At 36.7% G+C, this 24,533-nt stretch overlaps 1 protein-coding gene across 3 annotated transcripts in view; it reads left to right on the top strand.

The window, feature by feature from the left end:
• The first annotated feature begins 4,715 nt into the window (after positions 1–4,715).
• The window catches only part of MS4A13 (membrane spanning 4-domains A13), a 37,175-nt gene continuing 17,357 nt past the window's right edge, over positions 4,716–24,533 (top strand). For all 3 annotated transcript variants that reach the window (XR_006736512.1, XM_045558172.1, XM_045558173.1), the window contains exons 1-5: positions 4,716–4,950; positions 7,435–7,550; positions 9,996–10,136; positions 14,280–14,336; positions 20,949–21,044. Coding sequence is in view for 2 of the 3 variants with exons in the window: in XM_045558172.1 (XP_045414128.1) it covers positions 7,500–7,550; positions 9,996–10,136; positions 14,280–14,336; positions 20,949–21,044 (345 nt within the window). In the remaining variant the exon portion in view is untranslated. The remainder of the gene's footprint in view (positions 4,951–7,434; positions 7,551–9,995; positions 10,137–14,279; positions 14,337–20,948; positions 21,045–24,533) is intronic.

Below are 24,533 nucleotides of genomic sequence, written 5' to 3' on the forward strand. Positions count from 1 at the left end.
GCTATAAGAAACAATGGTGATATAGCACCTCTTGTATTTTCCTGGATAGAGCTGGAACCCATTTTACTAAGTGAAGTATCCCAAGAATGGAAAAATAAGCATCACATGTACTCACTATCCAATTGGTTTCACTGATCAACACATAAGTGCACATATAGGAATAACATTTATCGGGCATCGGGCAGATGGGAGGGGGGAGGAGGGGATGAGTATATACATATATAATGAATGTGATGCGCACCGTCTAGGGGATGGACACGCCTGAAGCTCTGACGGGGGGAGGGCGGGCGGCCAAGGGCAATATACGTAACCTAAACATTTGTACCCCCATAATAAGCTGAAATAAAAAAAAAGTTTAAGTCTTCTAAGCTTTCTAAAAATATACCTGTATTCTGAGACATAAAAAGGTGACTGGAGTAGAAATATTATATTCTAGCTTACGGGTCAAATGGCTACTACTAATGTGTTACTGTTTAAAGTCCTTATGGTATTTTCATTCTGTAAATCTAAAAAAGTGCTCATTTACTTATTTGCTTAAAAGAAAAGTATTACACTACTACTTTGTGGCCAAACACCATGCTAAGCTATTGCATAAAATTTTTCATTTGGGATAATATAAAACGGAATGGAGTGGGAATTATCTAAATACCAATGCACATATGTTTTCACGCACAAGTAATTAATGATGGATTTGAGTACAAAGACTTTGCCTAAGAAATATTGACTTAAGCTACACACACTCGCGCTTGTGCACACACACACACACACACACACACACAAAACCCAAGTGCATTCTATACTTAGTCTCTTCCCTCCTCAGAAGAACACAGGTGAGTATTAGATCTCTAGGATTCTACAGTGTCTCCTAATTCTAAATTCTAAGGCTTTAGAGGTGGTCAATAATTCACCATGGAATGTATGGGTTCAAGAGTTAGTTATCTCTCCAGGATCCATCAGTGTATCTTAGGTATGTACATATCATTGATTCATTCCTGGCCAACACAACATTTCTGAAAGCTCTCTTTCCCAGAGCAAGTTTGCAGTTGTCATACCCCTTTAATAATCAATCAATCAATCACAATTGTCCCATGGAATAGGTGCTGGCCAACTGATTCTGCATGACCAGGAATACGGTGCAGAGGGTCCCTAAGCATCTATTTACAGAAGTGATCACAGAAAAGATCCTGTGGAAATTTTGAGTTCAGGTATCTGAAGTTGAAGCTAACAGACCAGGAAATGGAGTCCAGTTGCCTGACTAGTCTCAGTGACCAAGCCTGATGCCTCTGGAGAGAGGGGTGTGCTCCTCATTTGTGCATTTGTGCTCCATAAGAAAGACTGAAGCAAGTGCAAGTGTTTGAATACCTTCAGAGCTCTGGAGCTTGGGAGTCCCTGGGAGAAGCACCTGGGGCAAGGCAGCCTTGTTCTGGAGAAACTGCAGCACAGTCTGAGAAGACTATGAAACAGATACAAAGTATCTGCCCCACTGACAGCAAAAGCTCAGCAGAGGCCTGCTGCGGAACACAAGAAAATTCTGGGGAACTCTCAGAAATGCTTGGTTTTGCGGGGATGGTTGCAGAGAACTCAGGTCATTCTTTAGCAAATATGAATGCAAACCAGGCAAATCTAGCCATACAGCCAATGTGTCCTCTAATTCCCACAGGTTGGAGAGGACTTGTATATATATGTATCAGTGTTTTTTGAAAACTGGCTGATTTTTGCCCTTCTGCCTTCATTTTGCATTTAAAACAAAGTCACCCTCTCTCCAGGCTATTCTCTCTAACGCAGTTTATAACGTTTAACTGTTTGCTCTTCTTTCCTAACTTCCCTCATCTCCACACCTCAGTTACCTGGCTTCACTCTTAAAACCAATAGCTGTTTACTCAATTCTACCAGCTCAGCAGTGCTTAAGGGGCATCATTCAATCTCTTTCTCCACACATGATCCGAGGGGGTCTCTACCCAGTTTAAGCCTTATTCACAATTTGACTTTATGTTTCACAACTCTTCCTACTCTCCCAAGCATTTAGTAACACTTGTGAATATAGTATGGACTTGTAGACCAATGTCACTTCAAACAATGCTACAATGTCTAGCTAAAGTCTCTAATTTTACAGATGAGAAATGAAGTCAAAGAGTAGTACGGTGGAGTACACACAGCCAGAACTGGAGCTGAGAACCATCCCTAGACCTTGGGATTTCTTTAACAGTATTTTTTATGCAATTCCAGGACAGTCACAAAGCAGAGCCCTTCCTGAAGGAGGCTTAGAGGAAAAAAAATGGGGGGACAGGGTACAGATTCTGGAACTACATTTACATTACTGGAGTTAGAATCTCAACTCTAACATTCATAAGCTATGTGACCATGAACAAGACCCTTAATTTCCTTAAGCCTCCGAATTCTCATCTGCTAAAATGAAAATAACAATCATAGCAGTGTTGTGAGGTTTAAATAAAATAAGCAATGTAAGACACTGAACATACCACCTTGGTAGAGTAAATGCAAAAAAAAAAGAAAGAATTTTAAATTATTAATTAGCATTTTATTAAAGGATAGTATTTAAGGGATATGGTAACTATGTGAGAACTGAAATCCACTGCATATGTATATATGCATACCTCTATGTGTATACATATATACATATAGATTATACTTTATATATATACATATATATATATTGCATTTCTACAATGAACTCCATTGCTTAGTTTCCACAGTCCACACAGATTTATTTCCATTTTTCTTGTTAGAACATCCTGGTGTTTACACAGAGGAAACAATTTTCTTCTCCTGTGTAAAAGCAAATTCCTTATAGCAATTTGGACAAGTTATTTTATCAGAGCTTACAGTCAACAAGGTCCTCTTAATGACGCCACCAATGGTTTTAACAATATTATATGAAGCACAGTGGTTCCAGCACATTTTCTCTTAACATCTTTTGTATTCTGGGAACCAATTCAAGGGAAATTAAGAACATGGAGAAATATTTAAGATGACAAAGATTAAAAAGTAAGTCATATTGGATGTCAAACCATGATTGGTTGCCTTTTCTTTGTTGGAAGCTACAGAATTTTTAACAACCAAAGAAAAAAAATGAAAATCAAGTGAATTCTGAATTTCCAAATCCAGGTTGTAGGCATTAGAGAAAAATTAACATTGGTTTACTGATCTGTGATATTATCAGAGTAATGAAGAAGTGCCAAGGATCTGTGACTGTCTCATAGTTTGGCTAACACTTCTATTCTTGCCTATGTTCATACCGTATACTGAATCTGGTTCCTGTTCAAGAAAATGTCAAATCCAAGATAATCTCCAGAGACTGTTAACTATATCTTAAATGAAAAGATACATCACTTCTTTCACAATCAACCAGTCTTGGCAGCAAGTTACAATAAGGGTCCATCTCATCACAACTGGCTCTTTCTACTATTCTTCTCCTAAATCTATAAACTTGAGGTTGAAAACACACTCAGTGAGTTCCTCTTTCTATAGCACACAGAATGCTTAATACTGTCAGAGCCCTCTCTGCTAGCAAGTAAATCAAAAAGAAGACTAATGTTAGAAACTGAAGTGCTGTATTACTTACGAATAAAACTAATACCCTTAATGATATACTGACCAATACAAAACGTAAAGACTTTAAAAGAGCCTGGGCATTTGTTTTCTTTTATTTGAAGGGACTTTGGTGTCCCAAAATAAGGAAGCTAGCTGTGAGGCTAAAAATAAAGTTGCTCAGTTTATAGTTGATTTTTCAGGCTCTAAAAAAATTATAAAAACTCTTGGTGGCTTTAAGACACACTCATAATTTAGCTTTTGCAAATAAAGGTGATGGATGCACTATAACATTTCCTTATTTTTTAAAGGAAAATCACTTTTGTTTTCTCGATGTTTTACTCACTAGCAATCATTCACTAAGTATTTACAGAATTTTAACCTTTCCACAATGGCAATTTAAATTTTACAGGAATAAATGAGTATTCATGACATTCATGATATTCATGACATATCTGCTCTCCAGATACTTTAACACTTCAGTGTGAACTAAAATAAAATTTTAAGGCTCACCCCCACACCGGCTGACTGAATGGACCCCCTTGTGGCCAAAGGAATATCCTAAAACTAAATTGCCTGCCAGGAGGAGGGAGGTCAGACATGCCTCATCATGCCCCCCTCCCTTCTTGGAGTCATCCTTTGTAACCCATTAACAAGCCTAAGGGTATGCAAGACAAACCTACAGGCCCTCAATTTACACAACAAATCTATGTCTGTGGCTTATCTCTGATAAACAGCAACTATGTTAAAACATTCCAAACCTTTAGACAAAGCTTCACGTCTTTAACCAATTACAAGCCAAAGAATTTCCTTCTTTTGTTACTTACGTTTAAAGGGGGAAAAAAGTGAGCCATTGACTCAGCTATCCGCCCTTTTCAAATATTCAGACCATCTAAAGTGCACGTGTGGCCCAAATTTTTCTTTGTGGTCAGAAAAGGTGAAATACTGACTTTTCATCAGTGATGCTAGTCACTCTGCACACTCTGGGCGCGTGTATAAGAAACGCACCTATAAGGGCACTCTCAGAGACTAGGTTTAGAAAAGCCGTTTCTAGAGACACCCAAAAGCAGTCCGACCAGGTGGCTGGCGGAGCCCTATTGAGTCTGCGCGTACGCTCTCCCGCAGCCCCGCCCTGAGCGGGCGCGCAGGCGCACCAGGAGGGCGCCGCTGCCGTTGGAGAGCGTCCCCGCCCCCAGAGCCTGAGGCCCGGCTGGGCGCTGGGGTCCGGGCTTCGTCTGTGATGGTCGCTCTGCAGGGTCGAGAGATCTGGCGTGAAGATCTAGGCTGGGTGCTTGTCCCCGTGGCAGGGTGACTTGCCCACGCGGGGGACCCCCTTAGCCTAGGCCTGGACCTGAAAGGGCAGAACTCGATCCTTGGGACCTTGAGCAAGTAAAATGCAGGGTAATGATGTCGCTTTACTTAAGTGATTTCTTCAAAAGTCATACAGGGGCGTGGAGACCGAATATGGGGCCCCGTCCCCCGCCCGCCCTGTTCTTTCACTCGTCCCTCCCGTGGCAGGGTCCGGGTCGCACCCGCCGGAACCCATCTTCCCATCCTTGATTTCATCAAATGCCGAGTCTGTACGCCCCAGCCCAGGATTGGCCCTGGACGTACGGAAATGAATTCCTTGACTTCTGGTAACTAACATTGGCTTGAGAGCCAGTCCTGAAAATCAAAAGTTAGAATACATTGTGATAGGAATTATGCGCAAGATGTTAGGGGAACAAGGAGTGGGGTATCCGCCAGTCTGATGAGTCACGGCAGGCGTCCCCAAACCGAAGAGTGTCCAGGATGAAGTTGAGAACGAGCGCAGCGAGCAGTTCAGAAAGGGCCTTAAATGCCCTACTAAAGAATTTGGACTGTACTCTGAAGACAGGGAGGGGGTTGCATCCCTGCTGAAGACGCTAAAGATAGAAAAGTGGTTTCTAGACACGAGTTTTCTGTGACAGAGAATTTCTGTGTAAAGTTTAGGGAATAACTGGGCTTGGGAATAAGGTCTAGGGGACTCGTCCTGCAGCTGCTTTTGGATTAGTGATGGGATCACCTCAGAAAATAAAAACAAACCAAAAAAAAAGGAAAGAAAAACAAATAAATGATTACTTCTATTTATTGATTGATTTTTACAAAAAGCAGGATGCTTAACTGGATATAAAGTAGCCAAATGTAGGATATTTTTAAAAAAGAATTCCAACCATCAGTTATTCCAGGAATATGTTGAAGTATTTCTTCGTTTCTTCCATCAATTAAGCTGAGGATTTTAAACACACCCTCCCTTTCTCTTTCTGATTAGCATTTTTTATGAATACTTCACCTGGGGTGGTTTTGGTGAGCCTGATAGAAATAATAGTTATGCTAAATATTCTACTTCCCAAGTCACTTCATGATAGCTACAAATGTGAAAAGAACTTTTCTACACAGTTGTCCCTTCATATCTGCTGGGGATTGGTTCCAGAACCCCATGGATACCAAGATCCAAGGATACTTAAGTCCCTGATATAAAATGGCATAAGATTTGCATGTAACCTACACACATCTTCCCATATACTCTAAATCATCTCTAGATTACTTATAATACCTAACACAATGTACATGCTATGTAAATAGTTGTTTTATTGTTTATTTTATTAGTATAATTTTTGCCATATTGTGTGTGTGTTTTCAGTCTGCAATTGGTTGAATTCCTGGAAACAGAGAGCAGACAGTATCCACAAAAGGGCTTATTTTCCTGTTTTATGAAAGGTGACAAATAATAGCAATCTATGTATGGCTTTTCCTCATTACTCTATATGAATTTTATAATTGTATGGCTTTTTATTTAATCATAACAGAGTGATTGATCTTGGTTGTCTATAGTTCTAAATGCCTCCTCTGTTATTTCTCAAAGATGATGTTAGAATTGGTAAAGCTTACTTCAGTTACTAACGTTGTTTTCTCTCTTTTGCTATCACTAACTCTTGTGTTGTTTTCTAGCTTTTTATGTCCCTATGCTTTATGGAATTAAGAGACATTGATAAAACAAATTTTAGAAACCAAAGACTCATTCAAATAATCAAATCATGAGATTTCAAGGGTGCAGGGAATGAGAGGTCATTTAGTCAAACTTCCTCCTTTCGGAAAAGATCAAGCCTCAGATTTTAAGATCATCAGTCAGGTGTCCTGACTCATGTTATTGACATAACTAGCAAATGTAGAATTTCAGGTCTACAAAGAGATACAATCCACAAGGGGATATAATTATTAGCCAAGTTTTTATCTTAAAATAAATATGAAGGTGATCTAAACACCAGGGAGAAATGCAGATAGTTTGGATCTGGAGAGGAGTAGATTTGGTTAAATCAAAAGGGTAAAAAAAAAAAAAAAAACAAGAGGTGCCCTTAGGATTTCACAAGAAACTTTGATAAGTTGTCTAAGAAAAGTGTTTTTTCATATAGAAAGAAGAAGTAGATAGCAGGTGTGTGTCAGAAAAAAAAACTCACAAACCCACATTTTTGGTGAATTTAAGTACAGGAAGTTGGTTTTGAAAATGGAAATATGGCATTATGAATTCCATTGAATTGATTATGAATTGCAAATAAATTGTTGAAAGCTTCACCGAAAATTCTCTAATACTATTCCCCAGGTGTTCTGTTTACTACTGTTTACTACTCAGAGATGGTATCTGTAACATACCAATTATTTTTTAGTCATAGAGAGAGGCTTTTCAAGTTAGGCTGTTATTCACAACAGGTGAATGTAAACTGATGCCTCTAAGAATTAAGGCATAGAAAGAAGAAAGCTATTGCTTCTGAAGGTGGGAAAGTGGTTGCCAAACATTACGGAAAGAATCAAATTTATGTATTTTCTTCTGAGAAAAATCATGTATATGTGTTTTATATTGTTTTGTAGAAGTTTGCTAATTAAGATAACACCAAAGGTTAAAGACAAAATCATCTAGAGGAAATGTCGGTAGCATGGCATGTGGGAATTCAAGAATCTCTACAGCAGATACTCTTGTTATAGGGGTAAGTAAGATTTCACTTTGACTGACTAAATTCAGTATCATGAACTATTCCAGTTTTAACAAGGGCATTTTGGATTTGCAGAGGGACAGAGTTAGTTAAATCAAAAGGGTAAAAGTTTATTTGTTTTTAATATTGTTGGCATCTACAAATTTTGACTGATCACATGTTCCATCGTAAACAAATATGTGCTTAGACATAAGTGTACTGACTAAACCAAAATACACAGGGTACTAGAGAAACCCAAATAAGGAATAAGGAAAAAAAGAGTGTGTGCGCGTGTGTGTGTGTGTGTGTGTGTGTGTGTGTGTGTGTGTGTGTGTGTTTTAACTTTGAGAGAGAGCTATTGCTGATTTAATTACTACACTGATGTCTGTGCAGTGGGATGATTATAAATTTGTGTCTTCCTATAAACATGTAAGGTTATAGACAGTTTATCTAGCTCTCTAAATAAATACCAATATGAGGACCATGCTTTTTCATGTCTAAAGAGGAGAAAACTTTTCCACTGATGTGAACTTTTCCTCTGAGTTTGGATGCTGTGTGGATCAAATGTTTAAGTCTCCTACCTGACTATTCAGCAGAGGTTCTTTTTTTTTTTTTTTTTTGAGATACAGTCTCACTTTGTTGCCCGGGCTAGAGTGAGTGCCATGGCGTCAGCCTAGCTCACAGCAACCTCAAACTCCTGGGCTTAAGTGATCCTACTGCCTCAACCTCCCGAATAGCTGGGACTACAGGCATTCACCACCATGCCCAGCTAATTTTTTTTCTACATATATTTTTAGTTGTCCAGATAATTTTCATCTCTATTCTTAGTAGAGATGGGGTCTAGCTCAGGCTGGTCTCGAGCTCCTGACCTCGAGCAATCCACCCGCCTCGGCCTCCCAGAGTGCTAGGATTACAGGCGTGAGCCACTGCGCCCGGCCTCAGCAGAGGTTCTTAAACCCTTTCAGGTCACAGACCACTTTGGCACAGAATGAAGACCCTGAATCTCCTCCCCAGAATTATGTATATTCAGAATCCTTTACACTCCATTTTCTAGCAGAGAGGAGGAGCCTGATTTCCTGGAACCCATTCGTTGGCTCTAGATTAGGAACAATTTTTAAATAAGAAACTCCATCTTGTCCTTCTCCATACACTGACAGTTCTTTACAAGTTTTGGCTACTTGAATATTTCATAGTTTTATATAGAACAATAGCCAGTGACATAAAAGGAGACACTATTTTTCAAGCCCATTCACTCCTTTTAACAATTTGGATAGTCATGTGGAATTACTATTCTTGATACCAATATGCTTATATAGGAATTATTTACTAGGTGCCTGCTCTGTGCTAAGCACCATATTAGAGGCTGATGATACAACAGTAAGATAACCAAAGTCTAGGCCCTTCAGGATTTTGCAGTCGAATGGGGATATTTCTCCCAATCAAATTCAAACAACCTCTGGAAATAATAACCACTCCTGCAAATTTGATGCAGGGAAAACCTCAAATTCTAAATCTATAAAAATGCATAAAATTATTACCTAAAAAGGGGTCTTTCTTAAAAATATTCTCTAAGATGTATTTTTAAAATTAGCCAATTGCATTTATATGTTTCATAGACCGCTTGCTTTACAAAAAGCTGAAACTCTTAAGGCATTAAATAGCTTCCTATTAAAGTTTATATGAAAATAAAAATAATGTATCCTCTGTCATTTTTAAAGTAACTAAAAATGTGATTCAATATAAGAAATATCAATTCACATATAAATTCAGAAATAAATTTACTGGGGCATATTTACTGGGATTATCTTCTTACAAATTAAGGTTGAGCAATAATTCCCCCCATTCTAACTAATCCCTTATCCAGTGAGAAGACCTAGTGCAGATAAGTCTACCTTGGATATCTTTTATTTTACTGTGTTAGATTATACCTCACACCAGATTACTTGTGAAAAAATCCATACCAGGTAGTCCTTGAAGGAAAAGATAAACCCATATAAGATTTAAAAAGTGATTCATCCTTAATAAATTACTAATGTACAAGAAAATGTTAGATATATGGTTTTCTGCATCCAAGTAGATTAGTAACTACATTTTTTTCTCTCAAGTACCCTCAGTATTCTCCTCTCATGCCATTACTTGATATATGGAGAGGATAGCCAGTGGTAGAATCAGACTGTGAACTAACTTTCTCCACAATTCTTTGTGGGAGCATTGGCCAGAGCTACTATTATTGAAAAATCTGTTGCTCCAAGTATGAGTGGTTCCCGTTTGGTAAACCTCAGTCTTTCCTGGTTTGGGCATTCTTTCTGGACTAACCAATTCAGGAAATACTTTATTAAATACATTGTTATTTTTCTTTCATCTTTTGTAAAGGTTTTAAATGTTTCTTAAAGTTAACACTTACTGGAATTGTGTTTCAAATTACATGATTTCAGTACTAATAGCATTCTTTTCTCACAGACTATCCAGATTATGATTGGCATCTTTGAAATTTTCATGTGGTATCTCCTACTGGTTTTGTATATGGGACAAATTAAAGGAGTCTTTGGAACATACGAACCTATAACTTACAAAACAGGATGTACTTTATGGGGAATTTTTGTGAGTAAAATACATATTGATTTAATAAGTAATATTCATATCAATAGTGGAAGGTAGGGAACAGTTTATAAACAAGGTTTTCAGAAGAATTATGTAACTAAATCCTATGTTGGTAATTTATGCAAAGTCAAATTCTTTTTTCCAACAAATAAGTATTACATACCTTTAATTTACAAGTGCTATTCCAAGATGTAATGGATACAGGAATAAGTACACAATGACATCCATAGGGTAGACTGTCCCTAGGTATGTGAAAGACAAAGAATCTTAACTATAATATCCCTTAGCATGATTAACTTTCATATTTATAGTCTTCACTTTAGCCTCCTTGCACAATGAGTCAATCCTTATTTTCTAAATTTATCATTACTGGGACTCTTCTGTGGTTTCTAGACAGCCATTAAATAGGCAGAAAACCTGGGGAGTGTGGCACCTTAGAAGCGAAGCGAAGAAATTGTTTTAAAAGATGGGGAAAGATCGACGGTATTATAGTTTGTTGTTTTGTCAAATAAGAGGAGGGCTAAGAATTGACCATTGGACTTAGCAGTATCAAGGCCAATAGTAAACTTAAGTATCTTCAGTGGAATGGTGAGGCAAAAGCCTGACTGGAGTTGGTTTAAGAAATACTAGGAAGAGAGGAGTTAGAGACAGCAAATACAGACATCTCCTTTAAGCACTTTGCTATAATGTGGTATAGAGAAATGAGGTGATAGCCAGGGAAGTTTGGGACAGAAGAGAGTTGGTTTGTTTGTTTCTGTGAGTTAGAATGAATAATATCATATCTTTGTTGAAAGGACTGAATCAGAAGAAAGAAAATTGATGATATGATATAAATGGGGGGAGGATATTGGAACCAAGTATTTGAGTAGGCAAGAAATGATGAATTTTAGTACACAAATAGCTAGGAAAATGGACAGGTCATCTCTGTCTGTGGTTCTCAACTAAAGGTGATTTTGCCCCTCAAAGGACATTTCATAATGTCTGGAGATGTTCTGGGATTTCACATCTGATTATATGTGTCTAATGGGCAGAGGCTAAGGATGCTGCTAAATAGCCTAAAATGCACAGGACAGCCTCTCACGAGAAAAGATTATCCAGCCTGATTATAAATTGTGTTAAGGTAGGGTACCAGGAGAGAAATGCAGAGTAAGAGAGAGAAAAGGCAGGTTTTGAAATGATGGGAGATTGTGGAAATTTTATTCCAATGGCTTCAAATATCTCAGTTAATTGGCCAGATCATAAGCTGAAAGTGAGGATGGGCAAGTAGATTGGTTGGTTGAGGAGAGAGGGGAGGATATGAAATAGTCATCTAGGAAAAGTGTGAAAGTGCATGGATTATGGAAAAGTAGTTTGATTTTTCATACAGCATTTAAAGACTCACTTGAGGTTTAGGAACATGATTGTATTAATATAATGAAAGGGGCTGTGTTTCTTTCTCAGACCATGTTCAGCTGCATGGGTGCAGGCATGCAGTAGGAAGAAAATGACATCTAGTCAGGATTTTGGTTTAACCATGTAACTGTAGTAAAATAAGAAAGGTGCAAAGGAGTTGAGAAGTAGATATAAGGGAGTATTCATAATGGTTAACCATGGAATTTAAGTTGATACCAGAGAGAAGAATTAACAGGGAGGTCAGGGTGTCAGATTATAGATCTAGGTTGGCTCAAAAGATTGTTAGAGTTTTAATACTCAAGGGCATGAGCTAGAAAGATAGCAGGTAATGGTCAGGGTGGGATACTTGAAATTGAAATTTAAAATGCATAACAAGGACAAGAGAATGAATATGGGAGTGAGTAACTAAGATAGGTCAAGCCCAGAGTATTAGAAGGATCATACATATATGTATATATTGAAATCACCAAGTATTAAGTGGTGTTGGAGAGGGAGTCAAAGAGATAAGAATTAAAATCATCCGGAAAGAAGAATGACCAGGGGGTCAATAGATGACTTCATATATGAAGGATAGTGGGTGATCGAACCTGATGGCATTTGATCCAAGGCTAGAGGAGAAAGAATAGTTGGAAGTAGCAATGAGGAGCAAGGAAACCACTTAACCCATGCTTAGAACACATGGAATGAGGGCTGTAGTAGACAAGATGGCTGCCACTTGAGGGGGGCAAGTGATCAGAAGAGGAAATAGTGATCTCTAGGCAATCAAATCCCCTGACTTTATACATACGCTGGCTCATAAGTGTCAAAGGATTGCCTTGGGAAAAAATAGGGGAAAAAAAGCAAATTTTCATATAAAATCCAAATAAATGGTGCATGGTTCATAAATGATGCATAGCTCATAAGTGATGCACCAGCCAGCTCATAAGTGATAAATGATAAATGATGCACTGGCTCATAAATGTCAAAGCATTGCCTTGGAAAATTAAGGGAAAGATAGTGAATTTTCAGATAAAATCCAGATAAATGATGCATGTCTATTTTAGTGTTTAACAACTCATGTTATAAAAATAGCACATTTAACTCTTAGTATAAATTATCTAAAATTTCAGTTAAATGTAATCCAATGCAAAACTTCTCATTTAGGCATAAACCTTGGAAGCCATTTTATGAAGCACATGGTAATCTAGTTAGAAATAATCTAGTTGAAGAGTACTCTAGTTCAAAATTCACAAGATATTTTCACTTTATTTATATTCTGAAATAGTTGGGTTTTTTTAGAAACAGGGTCTTACTCTGTCACCCAGGCTGGAGTGCAGTGGCCCAATCATAGTTCACTGCAACCTTGAACTCCTGGGCTCAGGCCATCCTCCTGCTTCAGCCTCCCAAGTAGCTGGGACTACAGGCCCACACCACCATACCTGTCAAATTTTTTTGTGTTTTGTAGAGATGGGGTCTCGCTATGTTACTCAGGCTCGTCTAGAACTCCTGGCCTCAAGTGATCCTCCTGCCTCGGCCTCCCAAAGTGCTGGGATTAGAGGCATGAGCCACTGCAACCCGGCCTGTATGCTGAGATAGTTCTTACGTTCACTGCCCAACTCCTTAGAAATCTAAGTTTTTGTTATGGAATGAAGTGTTAAATGTGTAAATTTAAAATTATCCCTGAGGAGTTTGTAGCTTCAGGTTTGGCCTTCCTACATATGGTATGTAGCATGAATGCTGTTTTTCTAAAAATTAGTATTTGACTTGGCTCTTTGCCAAAACCACTAAAACAGATAAAACAAGGAATATTTCAAGAGAATTGTGCAGCCCACCTTCAGATAATATGGATAAAGCTTTATACTTCTTAGAAATAAAGTTCCTTGGCCGGGCACGGTGGCTCACGCCTGTAATCCTAACACTCTGGGAGGCCAAGGCGGGAGGATCGTTCGAGGTCAGGAGTTCGAGACCAGCCTGAGCAAGAGCAAGACTCCATCTCTACTAAAAATAGAAAGAAATTATCTGGCCAACTAAAAATATGTATAGAAAAAATTAGCTGGACATGGTGGTGCATGCCTGTAGTCCCAGCTGTTTGGGAGGCTGAAGCAGTAGGATTGCTAAGCCCAGGAGTTTGAGGTTGCTGTGAGCTAGGCTGATGCCACGGCACTCTAGCCTGGGCAGAGCAAGACTCTGTCTCAAAAAAAAAAAAACAGAAAGTTCCTTGACATGAAATAATGGAACCTCTTTTTTAAAAAACAAAGGCAAAGGCATGAATAGCAACCATTACCTTAATAATGACTATAATATCAGCTAAGAGACTGTATATTTTGTATGATCTCAATGTAGAATAGACTCGGGACCACTTTTTCCACATCCAGATATGTACACAGTAATTATAATCAATAGCATCATTTCATTAGGAAGGCTAGCATAAGAATTAATAATTGAATGAGTTATATATGAAGTAGCTCACATACATATAAGCAAACTTGGTTTCTGGTTCAGGACCGCTAAGGCTATCTTTGGCATATACCACAACCTGAATTCTGCCCACTATATCCCCTATGTGTTTCTGTCACAGGCGACCTTAATGTTACCTTTCAATTGATTACTGCATGACAGAAACTTGTCCTGACCACTTCTACTTATATTTTTTTCCTTATATTTTGTTACTTTTAGTATTCTAAAAATAATTGACTTAGGATTGTTAAAAATGCATTTTAAGTTGGCAAGCATTATCAATGAGTATTTATAAATATATGTTTTTATATCCAGCCTATCTTTTCAGGAGCCTTGACATTAAAAGCAGCAAAGCATCCAACTCGATCCATGGTAAGTTTAAATGTTTGGGGCATCTCTATAAAGCACTAGTCACAAAATTAAACATTAGGTTGTAATGAAAAGATAGTGATTATCTAAACAATGAAGGAAGCTACCTACCTGTAAAATACATGAAAGAATTAAGTGAAAATCAGGCCGGGCGCGGTGGCTCACGCCTGTAATCCTAGCACTCTGGGAGGCCGAGGCGGGTGGATCGCTCGAGGTCAGGAGTTCGAGACCAGCCTGAGCAAGAGCAAGACCTTGTCTCTACTAAAAATAGAAAGAAATTATATGGCCAACTAAAAATATATAGAGAAAAAATTAGCCGGGCATGGTGGCGCATGCCTGTAGTCCCAGCTACTCGGGAGGCTGAGGCAGTAGGATCGCTTGAGTCCAGGAGTTTGAGGTTGCTGTGAGCTAGGCTGATGCCACGGCACTCACTCTAGCCAGGCAACAGAGTGAGACTCAAAAAAAAAAAAAAAAAATTAAGTGAAAATCTAAGAACACATAATTTGATGTAGAAAAATATGCTATATTAGTTAAAATCATGTAAAGGTTTCCTAGTTTAAATACAGTTTTTGTTTTGTTTGGTGTTCTACTTTTTAACATTGTATAACCTGTATGATTAGAAAAATTTTAATAGGACTTAATGCCTTTATATATAGACATTATATTGCTGTAAATCTTCATTCCCTGATCTATCCAGTTTGGGAACAGAATTGTACCTTTTAACAAAGTAGGGGATTTGTCTAGAATAAAGATACATCTATGGTATAGGTGGAAAGATATTGGGAATAAAAACCCTTTAGAATCTTAGAGCTAAAATATATTATAAATTAAATTGTCTGATCTCATAATTTTATACATGATAAAACTTATGTCCAAAGATTCTGAGACATTTCCTTAGATAAAGAAAACCCAGAATTAAACTTTATAAACTCCTATTTGGTTATATTTCTACAAGCAGTCATTTTCCTTCTTCTTTCCTTTTTTGTTTCCTTTTATTCAAATCATATCTTATAGGTTTTCTTATTTTTTTCCTGGCAGTGCAATACCTTTTGTTCAAATCATATCTTAGAGGTTTACTTCCAGCTGGCTCGTAAAATGGTAAAATATAATATTTTTGAGCCCAAGTGGAAGATTGATGCTTATTGCTGATGATTTTAATGTTTCTTCCAGATTAACTGGGCTTCATGTAAACCAAAATAATATTTTACATTAATGACAAGCACACAAACACTTCTAAAGCTTAAGAAACTAGATTAAAGTTTTCACTATATGACTTTTTTCAGCAATACAAACTATTTAACCAAAGTGTTTATTCTAAATATAATAAATTTACCCTATGTCTCCTTTTCAGATGATAAGTGCTTTGATCCTAAACATCTTCTGTATTATTATCACAATTATTTCAATAATTCTAACAATAATTGAGTTGTCTTCTTTTCCAACTGTGTCATATAGAAATTATGGACAAGCGGTAAGTGGCCAATTCTATAGAAACATTTTAATTTCAAAATTATTGTTTTCAATGGTTTTGAAGCCTAAGGAGGTAAGATGAGGCTTTTATTGGTCCTTGCAAAATTCTTTTACTAATGAGCTCTGAGTGATTGAAAGTTTTAATTCATAAATAATTCTAAGATGTGATTTTTTTAGTAAATATTAATAGAATGTTTGAATTCTTGACTTGCTAAATTAAATAAAGCAAGTGAAAAACTTGAAGCCTTCAGTGGTAAGTGTCAATGCATTAGGCACAAGGTCACTAATGATTCTTTTAATGCAAGAAAAGTATAATCCTGGACCTCAACAACCATTCTCAAAATCAATAAAAGAATTCTGCTATTGACACATCACACAGTTCAAATTCTAGACACCTAATAATTTCTATTTTAACATAGAGCTTTTCATACACAGCCTATCTTTGCATCTTATGTGAATTTGGATTTAAATCTGCAAATGCTAAATATATATAAACCTGTCTTACTTCCATTTAACTTAATATCCAATCACATTCTTAGTAACATAGAAATAATGATATTTCTTCCTAAGACAGTAACATTCTCCAGTAAATGTGAATATCTTTACTGATAACACAGTAGATTTATTTTAATTGTGTTGGCTTTAAATGCAGAATCACAGAATATTAGTGCTGCAAAAGACTTTAGCAAGGCTTGTAAAAATCTCACATTTAAAATAAGGACAGATTGGAGCTCCTCCTTGTTTGACCAACAGAAAACAAATAATAATTACAATATTGAATGGAAGAGTAGTTGTAGGTGAGGTACAAACTCCCTGGTCCTTCCCTGATCACTTCCTCTCCATACATACATCAGTAGAAAGAATCCAAGCATGGAGAACAAAAGCCTGGAGGACAGTGAGACAATGATAGAAAGTGCCGTATGGCAGGTCTACTTGTTATCTGTTTAAGGTATCTCCATATTGCTTTCCACAGAGGTTGTACTAGTTTGCAGTCCCACCAGCAGTGTATGAGTGTTCCTATCTCTCCGCATCCACGCCAACATTTATTGTTTAGGGACTTTTTGATAAAGGCCATTCTCACTGGAGATAAGTGATATCTCATTGTGGTTTTGATTTGCATTTCCCTGATGATTAGAGATGTTGAGCATTTTTTCATATGTTTGTTGGCCATTCTTCTGTCTTTTGAAAAGTTTTTGTTCATGCCCTTTGCCCACTTTTTGATAGGGTTGTTTGATTTTTTTCTTGCTGATTTTCCTGAGTTCTAAATAGATTCTAGTTATCAGCCCTTTATCAGATGTGTAGCATGTGAAATTTTTTTCCCATTCTGTAGGTTGTCTGTTTGCTCTCATGACAGTTTCTTTGGCTGTGCAGAAGCTTTTTAATTTGATCAGGTCCCATTTATTTAGTTTTGTTGTTGCTGTGATTGCCGTTGGGGTCTATGGAGATACCTTAAAGAGATACAAGTAGACCTGCCATTTGATCCAACAATCCTATTATTGGGCATCTACCCAAAAGAACAAAAGACATTCTATAAAAAAGACATCTGGACTGGAAAGTTTGTAGCAGCACAATTCACAATTGCAAAGACGTGGAAACAAGCCAAGTGCCCATCAATACAGGAGTGGATTAATAAAATGTGGTATATGTATACCATGGAGTACTACTCAGCTATAAGAAACAATGGTGATATAGCACCTCTTGTATTTTCCTGGGTGGAGCTGGAGCCCATTCTACTAAGTGAAGCATCCCAAGAATGCAAAAACAAGCACCACATGTACTCACCATCAAATTGGTTTCACCGATCATCACCTAGGAGCACATTTAGGAATGACATAAATTGGGTGTCGGGCAGATGTGGGGGGGAGGGGATGGGTGTATACATACATGATGAGTGCGGTGCGCACCATCTGGGGGATGGACACGCTTGAAGCTCTAACAGGGGGTGGGAGGGGGACAAGGGCAATATATGTAATCTAAACTTTTGTACCCCCATAATATGCTGAAATAAAAAAAAAGAAAGTGCCATAATACCTCAAAATAGATCATGTGTAACGAATGATAATTTAAATAAACATGGACCAGTTTTTCCCTATAAATTTTAAGAAAATTCTCCAGTTACCTTGGAGATTCAATCTAGAAATCTTCAATTATAATTCTAGGGGCAGAAAATAGGGATGGAGGACTTAAGTTATTAAGTACATAATTGTTTCAGGTTATTTGTCACCATTCTTATTCATAAGGTTTTAATCATCAGTTTTAGATAATATGACATAATTGCCTTTTTTTCAGTCGATACTACAAACCACTTGGACTGTATTTATCTGATCTGAACTTAGTATTAATGATCAGTTCTATAATCTCCCAAAATCACAAATTTCATCTTTATTTTCTGTAATTAGTTAAACAAAATGAACTTGTTTATTAGACCTACATCTCTAACCGACCGTATTTTCCTAGTGGCATTAAAGAATTATATACCTACATTTACTAAGGCATCCAGCATTTTACAAGATTTTTATATGCCAACTTTTCTAATGTAAGCAAGGCACTTGGCTAAATCCACAAACTCATGAAGTTATCAGTGTTCACAGGTAGGTTAAAAAGACTATCCCCAAAGTGCATGCGTCTGAAATATGCTTCTCATATATCAATATGATTAATAGTATACACTCCAAAACCAGATTGTATTTATTTAAATACTATCCTTACTACTCACTAACTGTGTATAACTCCCTCTTCCTCAGTTTCCTTACGTGTAAAACGGAGAAAATGCTAATAATACATGCCTGTTATTATAGTTAACTGCTTTGTTCTCTCTTCCAAATTCCTGGCCTGTTGTTCTAATGGCTGGCTTGACTTTTCTTTTTTTTTTTTTTTTTTGAGACAGAGTCTCACTCTGTTGCCTGGGCTACAGTGCCATGGCATCTGCCTAGCTCACAGCAACCTCAAATTCCTGGACTCAAGCAATTCTTCTGCCACAGCCTCCCGAGTAGCTAGGACTACAGGCATGCGCCACCATGCCTGGCTAATTTTTTCTATATATATTTTTAGTTGGCCATATAATTTCTTTCTATTTTTAGTAGAGATGGGGGTCTTGCTCTTGCTCAGGCTGGTCTCGAACTCCTGACCTTGGGCGATCCACCCGCCTCGGCCTCCCAGAGTGCTAGGATTACGGGCGTGAGCCACTGCGCCTGGCCTGGCTTGACTTTTCTACTTCGATATGCTTCTGTCATTATCATCTCAAACTCAAGAGGTATAGAATGGAAATTACCCCCTTGAACTATACTGCAAGACTCTCTTTTTTCAATTTTCTAGGCTCAAAACCTTTACATAATCCTTTACCGCACTCTTTCTCCTGTGTTTCTAATTACAAAATATTGTTTATTCTTTATTTAAATTGTTACTAACTAGGGTTCTCTTGGTTTTAAGTTCCAGGAAATATAACCCAAATTGACTTAAGCTGAGTCCAGAAGCATACATTAAGTATCCTGAACACAGTCACTTTCTCTCTGTCTGTCTCTGTTGTTTTCCTACTTGAACTTCTCTGGCAGACATTTTGCTGTTAACACTTTCAGGGGCAGAGTTTTAGAATAAGGCTAACTTGTATAAATTAAGGAAAGTGGGCAAAATTACTTTTTACATTCTTGCCAGCTAAGAGGTCACAATACTTTCTAGCTAAAATGTCATGATTACGTGTTTTTGCCAACAATATTAAATCAGAAATCTTTACCTTGGTATTTCAAACCCTCTATAGTCTTTTACTTATCTTCTTGTTTCTATAATACATACATTAATAGTATAATTCAGTTTAAACTTGTTTTATCATTTTCTTAAAATGTTATATTTTTTGCATTCAGTTTTTTGCTCATATTACAAAACTATAGGTTGTTGTGATATGTATTTTAGCTTTATTATTGGTTCTATTTTATATCTTCATTTCTTAATTATTTCATCACACTTTTAATGTATGCTATTAAATTCTTTCTGGAATAAGATAGGTTACAAAGAAACAAGTAAATAAAAATTTAAAGTTTCCTAGAATGCTGCTTCCTACCTTCATTTTTCTCAGTCCTACCATTATGTCCAAGGTCCTACCTCTTTATGAAGCCTTCCCAGAGATTAATGGCTTATAGTGACCCTCCTGTCCTCTATCATTATTGAGCAAGTTTTTATCCATTTTAACATATTTAAAGTTGTCATACATTACCTTATATTATTACTTTTCTGTCTTCTCTACTTGATGATTAACCCTGAGAAACAGAGAAGTTTTTATGTGTCATTGCATTCCTATCATCTTATCTCTACCACCTAATAGTTTCTTGCATATAAGAGATATTAAATAAATGCAACAAGGAAGAAGGAGAAGGAGGAAGTGGAAGAGGAGGAGAATTAAGAGGAAGAGAAGAAATTGAAGGAGAGAGAATATGATGTCATTCTTTCTATTAATAGATCTAAATATCATTCTTGTTTTTCCACAGCTAGCACATAACTCACATTTTCAGGATTAGCATCAATTCATTCACATAACTCACCAATCAGATATGTAGTTGAAAATATCTTTCCGATAGCAACAGAAGGGAATCTGCTTTATTTATCCCAGCAATCACAATCACCTTGCTTCCAAGTGAAGCGATCTTTTGACTGTTTTTGAATTTACTCATCATTTTATGATATTACATCAATATCTATGTAAGATTTTTATCACCACATATATAAATTTAAGTAAGTTTATAATTAATAGTAGCTGTTTTAATAGAAGAAGATTGCCTGACAAATTTCTTGGTGGCTATCTTATCGTCAGAGACAGGAGAGTCAAATCTTACTGACTAAAGAGTTTAGATAGTGAGCTGTGCCAAGGACCCTGCAGTGAGGACATTAATGGGAATAAAAAGTTTAAGAAGTAAGAAAAGAATGTTGAGTGATGAAGATCAAGGATGGACACCACAGACAATGAATTGGGGGAATGAAAGCTGGGAAAAGTAAAGCAGAGGGCAAAGGAGTAGAAATGCCGCGGGAAATCAAATGATGAAAGAAAGAGTTAACTATTCTTATTTTCCTTCTTTTCCTTGACTGTCATACTAGGAGCTGCTTCTTTGCCTTACTAAAGATAATAATGGAAGATTTCTCCCTATTTTTTGGTTACAGAAACTTGGGAGGGAAGTTTCACGTATTTTACTGATGTTCTACCCCTTGGAATTTGCTATTGCACTTACATATTCGATATGCAGCTGTGTGAATTTGGTAAGTGGTTATCTACTCTCTGGCAAAACAAGAGATGTTGATTTCTAGTAAGCATACTCTATGGGGAGATGAAGTACACCGATACAATATGTTTAGAACTAATAAAAATGGAATGTGGGAGAATAATTCCATTACTTTTTTTTACTTCTTTAGTTTATAAATAGAAAACAAAATTACAAAAGTAATACATGAAACTGTAAATTAAAAGTAGAAAAATTATTATAGAATAAAAAAGTGATTGCTCCTTTAATATAGTCCTCATCATACCCACACATCCTAATCTCTATAAAAAAAGAGCAACACACATGTGGTTTTCTTTTTAACTAATTGTGTGATCATATTCACATTGGTTTGTCACATGCATTTTTTGCAACTATCATAAACATCTTTCCATTATAAAACGTATCTAAATAATGCCTTTTAATAGCTTCATTGTTTTTTTAATATTTAACATTCTCTTATTACTGCATATTTAGCTTTTGTTTCCAGTTTTTTTCTAAATTATAAACATTGATGCAGTGAACATTCCAGTACAAATATTTTTGCATGCAAGATAACTATTTCTGTAGGTGGTTGATTCCTGGAAGTGTAATTAAAGGGTCAAGTTTAATAACATCCCAAAATTCTGTAACAATTCACAATACAGCAAACGTTTATGAGAGTGATTATTTTCCTACAAGCCATAAAAATTATATATCTAAAATTCATTCTTTCTCAAATATTTATAGAGGGCCTACTATTTGCAAGGCATTGTAATAGGCAAAAAGGATGCAATGACTAACAGGACAATCTCCCTATCATCAGGGAGTTTGTATTCCAGTAGGGAGAAAGACAGTAAACAAATAAATATATAAAATAATGTCAAGAAGTGAAAAATGTTATAAAGTAAAATAAAGCAGAATAAGAAGATAAGGCAAAGATTATTTTACATAGGATGGTCAAGGAAGACTACTCTGAGCAGCAACTAACTGAAATACAAAAGCAACTATGAGACTAAAGTAAGACTTCCAGAATGGCTGAATGAGGACATGGCAACTCTCCATAAAAAGAAATTATAAAACTGGACAAAATTGTCAATAAACAGCCTTTTAACAATTCAGAAAGTTTACCAAAGCATACAACAAAGTGAGAATTGTTTATTTAAGAAAATCTGGATCTCAGTAAGAACAGTGGATATCTGTGGCATATTAACTTGGGGTTGCTCCCATTCCTACCACCCCCCAGGTTCCCTTATGCATAAGTTTACTATAGTGGGCCAGATTGTGAGGACCATATTGCTTGAGAGGGCTAATTTTATTTGGAACAGAGCACAGTAAGTTCCATGACCAGAAGTATTATTAAAACAGTAGTGATCTAGGTGGCAAACAAACAGATAAAGCCAATGTCACACCTAGCCTAACTAAGATCACAGTACTTGTTGGGGCAAGAAATTGACCGGCAACCAACCAGAAACTCAACAGAGAGATTCAGATAGCAAGACAGCCACAGTGGGCCTTGATATATCCTAATTTACCCTTTTTGGTCTGGAAGAATATAAATATATGCAAAGCTACACACATGCTAAGGAAACTGGAAAAGGCCCTAGTGAGCTACTCACCCCTGGCTGTACAAGAGGCCTTGAAAAACTGAAGTTGGGGCAGACTTATAAATGGCCTAAACTTTCAATACATTGCTCAAGCTACACTGATTTATTCAGAAAGGGTAGAAATCTTACTGACTGAAAACGTGTAATACTTTGCTAGGGTTGCCATAAGAAAGTACCACAAACCATGTAGCTTAAACAACAGATTTATTTTCTCACAATTCTGGAGGCTAGAAGTCCAGTATCAAGATGTCTAAAGGGTTAGTTTCTTCTGAGACCTCTCTCCTTGGCTTTCAGATGACTGTCTTCTCCCTGTGTCTTCACATGGTCTTTCTTCCTTATGTGTCTATGTCCTAAGTTCTTATAAGGATACCAGTCATATTAGATTAGGGCCCATCCTAATGACCTCATTATAACTTTATTACCACTTTCAAAACCCTATCTTCAAATATAATCACATTCTGAGATACTAGGGATTAGGACTTTAACAAAGGAGTTTTGTGGGACATAGTTCAGATGATAAGGTGTTTAAGCACAACCTCTAACTAATCATTGGCTGACCACTTATGCTGACCCAGTGGAAAACCCTCAGAAATCAGTCTTAAAAATAAATGCAAGAATTTAAAAAATGAAAAAAATGAGTAGATGCATCAGAAACCACAAACTGCAAGGGAAACAGACTCCACATAACTAGTACAGGCAAGTCACTAAAAAGACAGCAATAACCACCACTCCTGAGAGATGAGACAATCAGAATCTAAAGTTGCTACTGCATATCACCTAAAATGTTCACAGTATTCAGCAACAAACACATCCAAAGAACAGAAAATAGTGACCCATACAATTGAAAAAGAGCACTCAATACATAGAGTATTTTCTGGGGAGGGGAGAACAAGTGTTGGACTTAACAAAGAAAGACTTCAGAAAACTAAAGGAAATATGTTTGAAGAATTCAAGTATGACAATAATGACTTATCAAATAAGAATGTCAATAAAAGAGATGGAAATTCTAGAGTTGAGAAATACAGTAACCAAGATGAAAAACTGACTAGAGGGGCTCAAGAACAGATTTGAGCTAACAAAAGAAAAAAGATCAGCAAAGATGAAGATAACAAAAAAGAGATCATCTAGTGCAAAGAACAAGGGGAAAAAAAATAAAAATGAACAGAACCTCAGAAACCTTTGAGACAATGAGATGTTTAATGTGAATCCCATAAAAATAAAAGGGACAGGATAATGGCCAAAACTTTTCTAATTTAATGGAAAATATTATTTAAAATGTCCAAGAACCTCAATCTTCACATGGGTTAAACAGAAGGGACCCACTTCTAGATGCCTCAGCATCAAACTGATAAAAAAGAAAAAAAAATCTCTAAAGCAGCAAGAAAAAAAATCACTCTTCATGTACAAAGGAGCCAAAATAAATCTACAGCTGGCTCTCATCCAAAACAATGGAGGCCAGAAGGTAATGGCATAGCATATTAAAGTGCTGGGGAGAAAACAGTCAATCAGAAATTCTATATCCTTTAAAAAACTATCCTTCAAAAATGATGGTGAAATAAAGACATACACAGGTGAGCAAAGACAGAGGATGTGTTGCTAGCAGAAATGCCTTAGAAGAAATGCAAAAGCAAGTTCTTTAGACTGAAAGGAAGTGATATCAGATGAAACTCAAATGCACATAAATAAACAGCACCATAAAAGTAATTATGTAGGTGATCACAAAAATCAGTATAAGTACATCTTTTGTATTTTCTTAAATGATTTAAAAAACAATTACATAAATTGCATTTGGCTCACCCGGGGTAATCTCCTTAATTTAAGGTCATTTCATTAGTAACATTAATTCCATCTGTCAAAACTACTCAACTTCACCTTTTAGCATGAAAACATCCATAGACAATACA

This window comes from Lemur catta, chromosome 7 (genome assembly GCF_020740605.2).
Source record: "Lemur catta isolate mLemCat1 chromosome 7, mLemCat1.pri, whole genome shotgun sequence".
NCBI lineage: Eukaryota > Metazoa > Chordata > Mammalia > Primates > Lemuridae > Lemur > Lemur catta.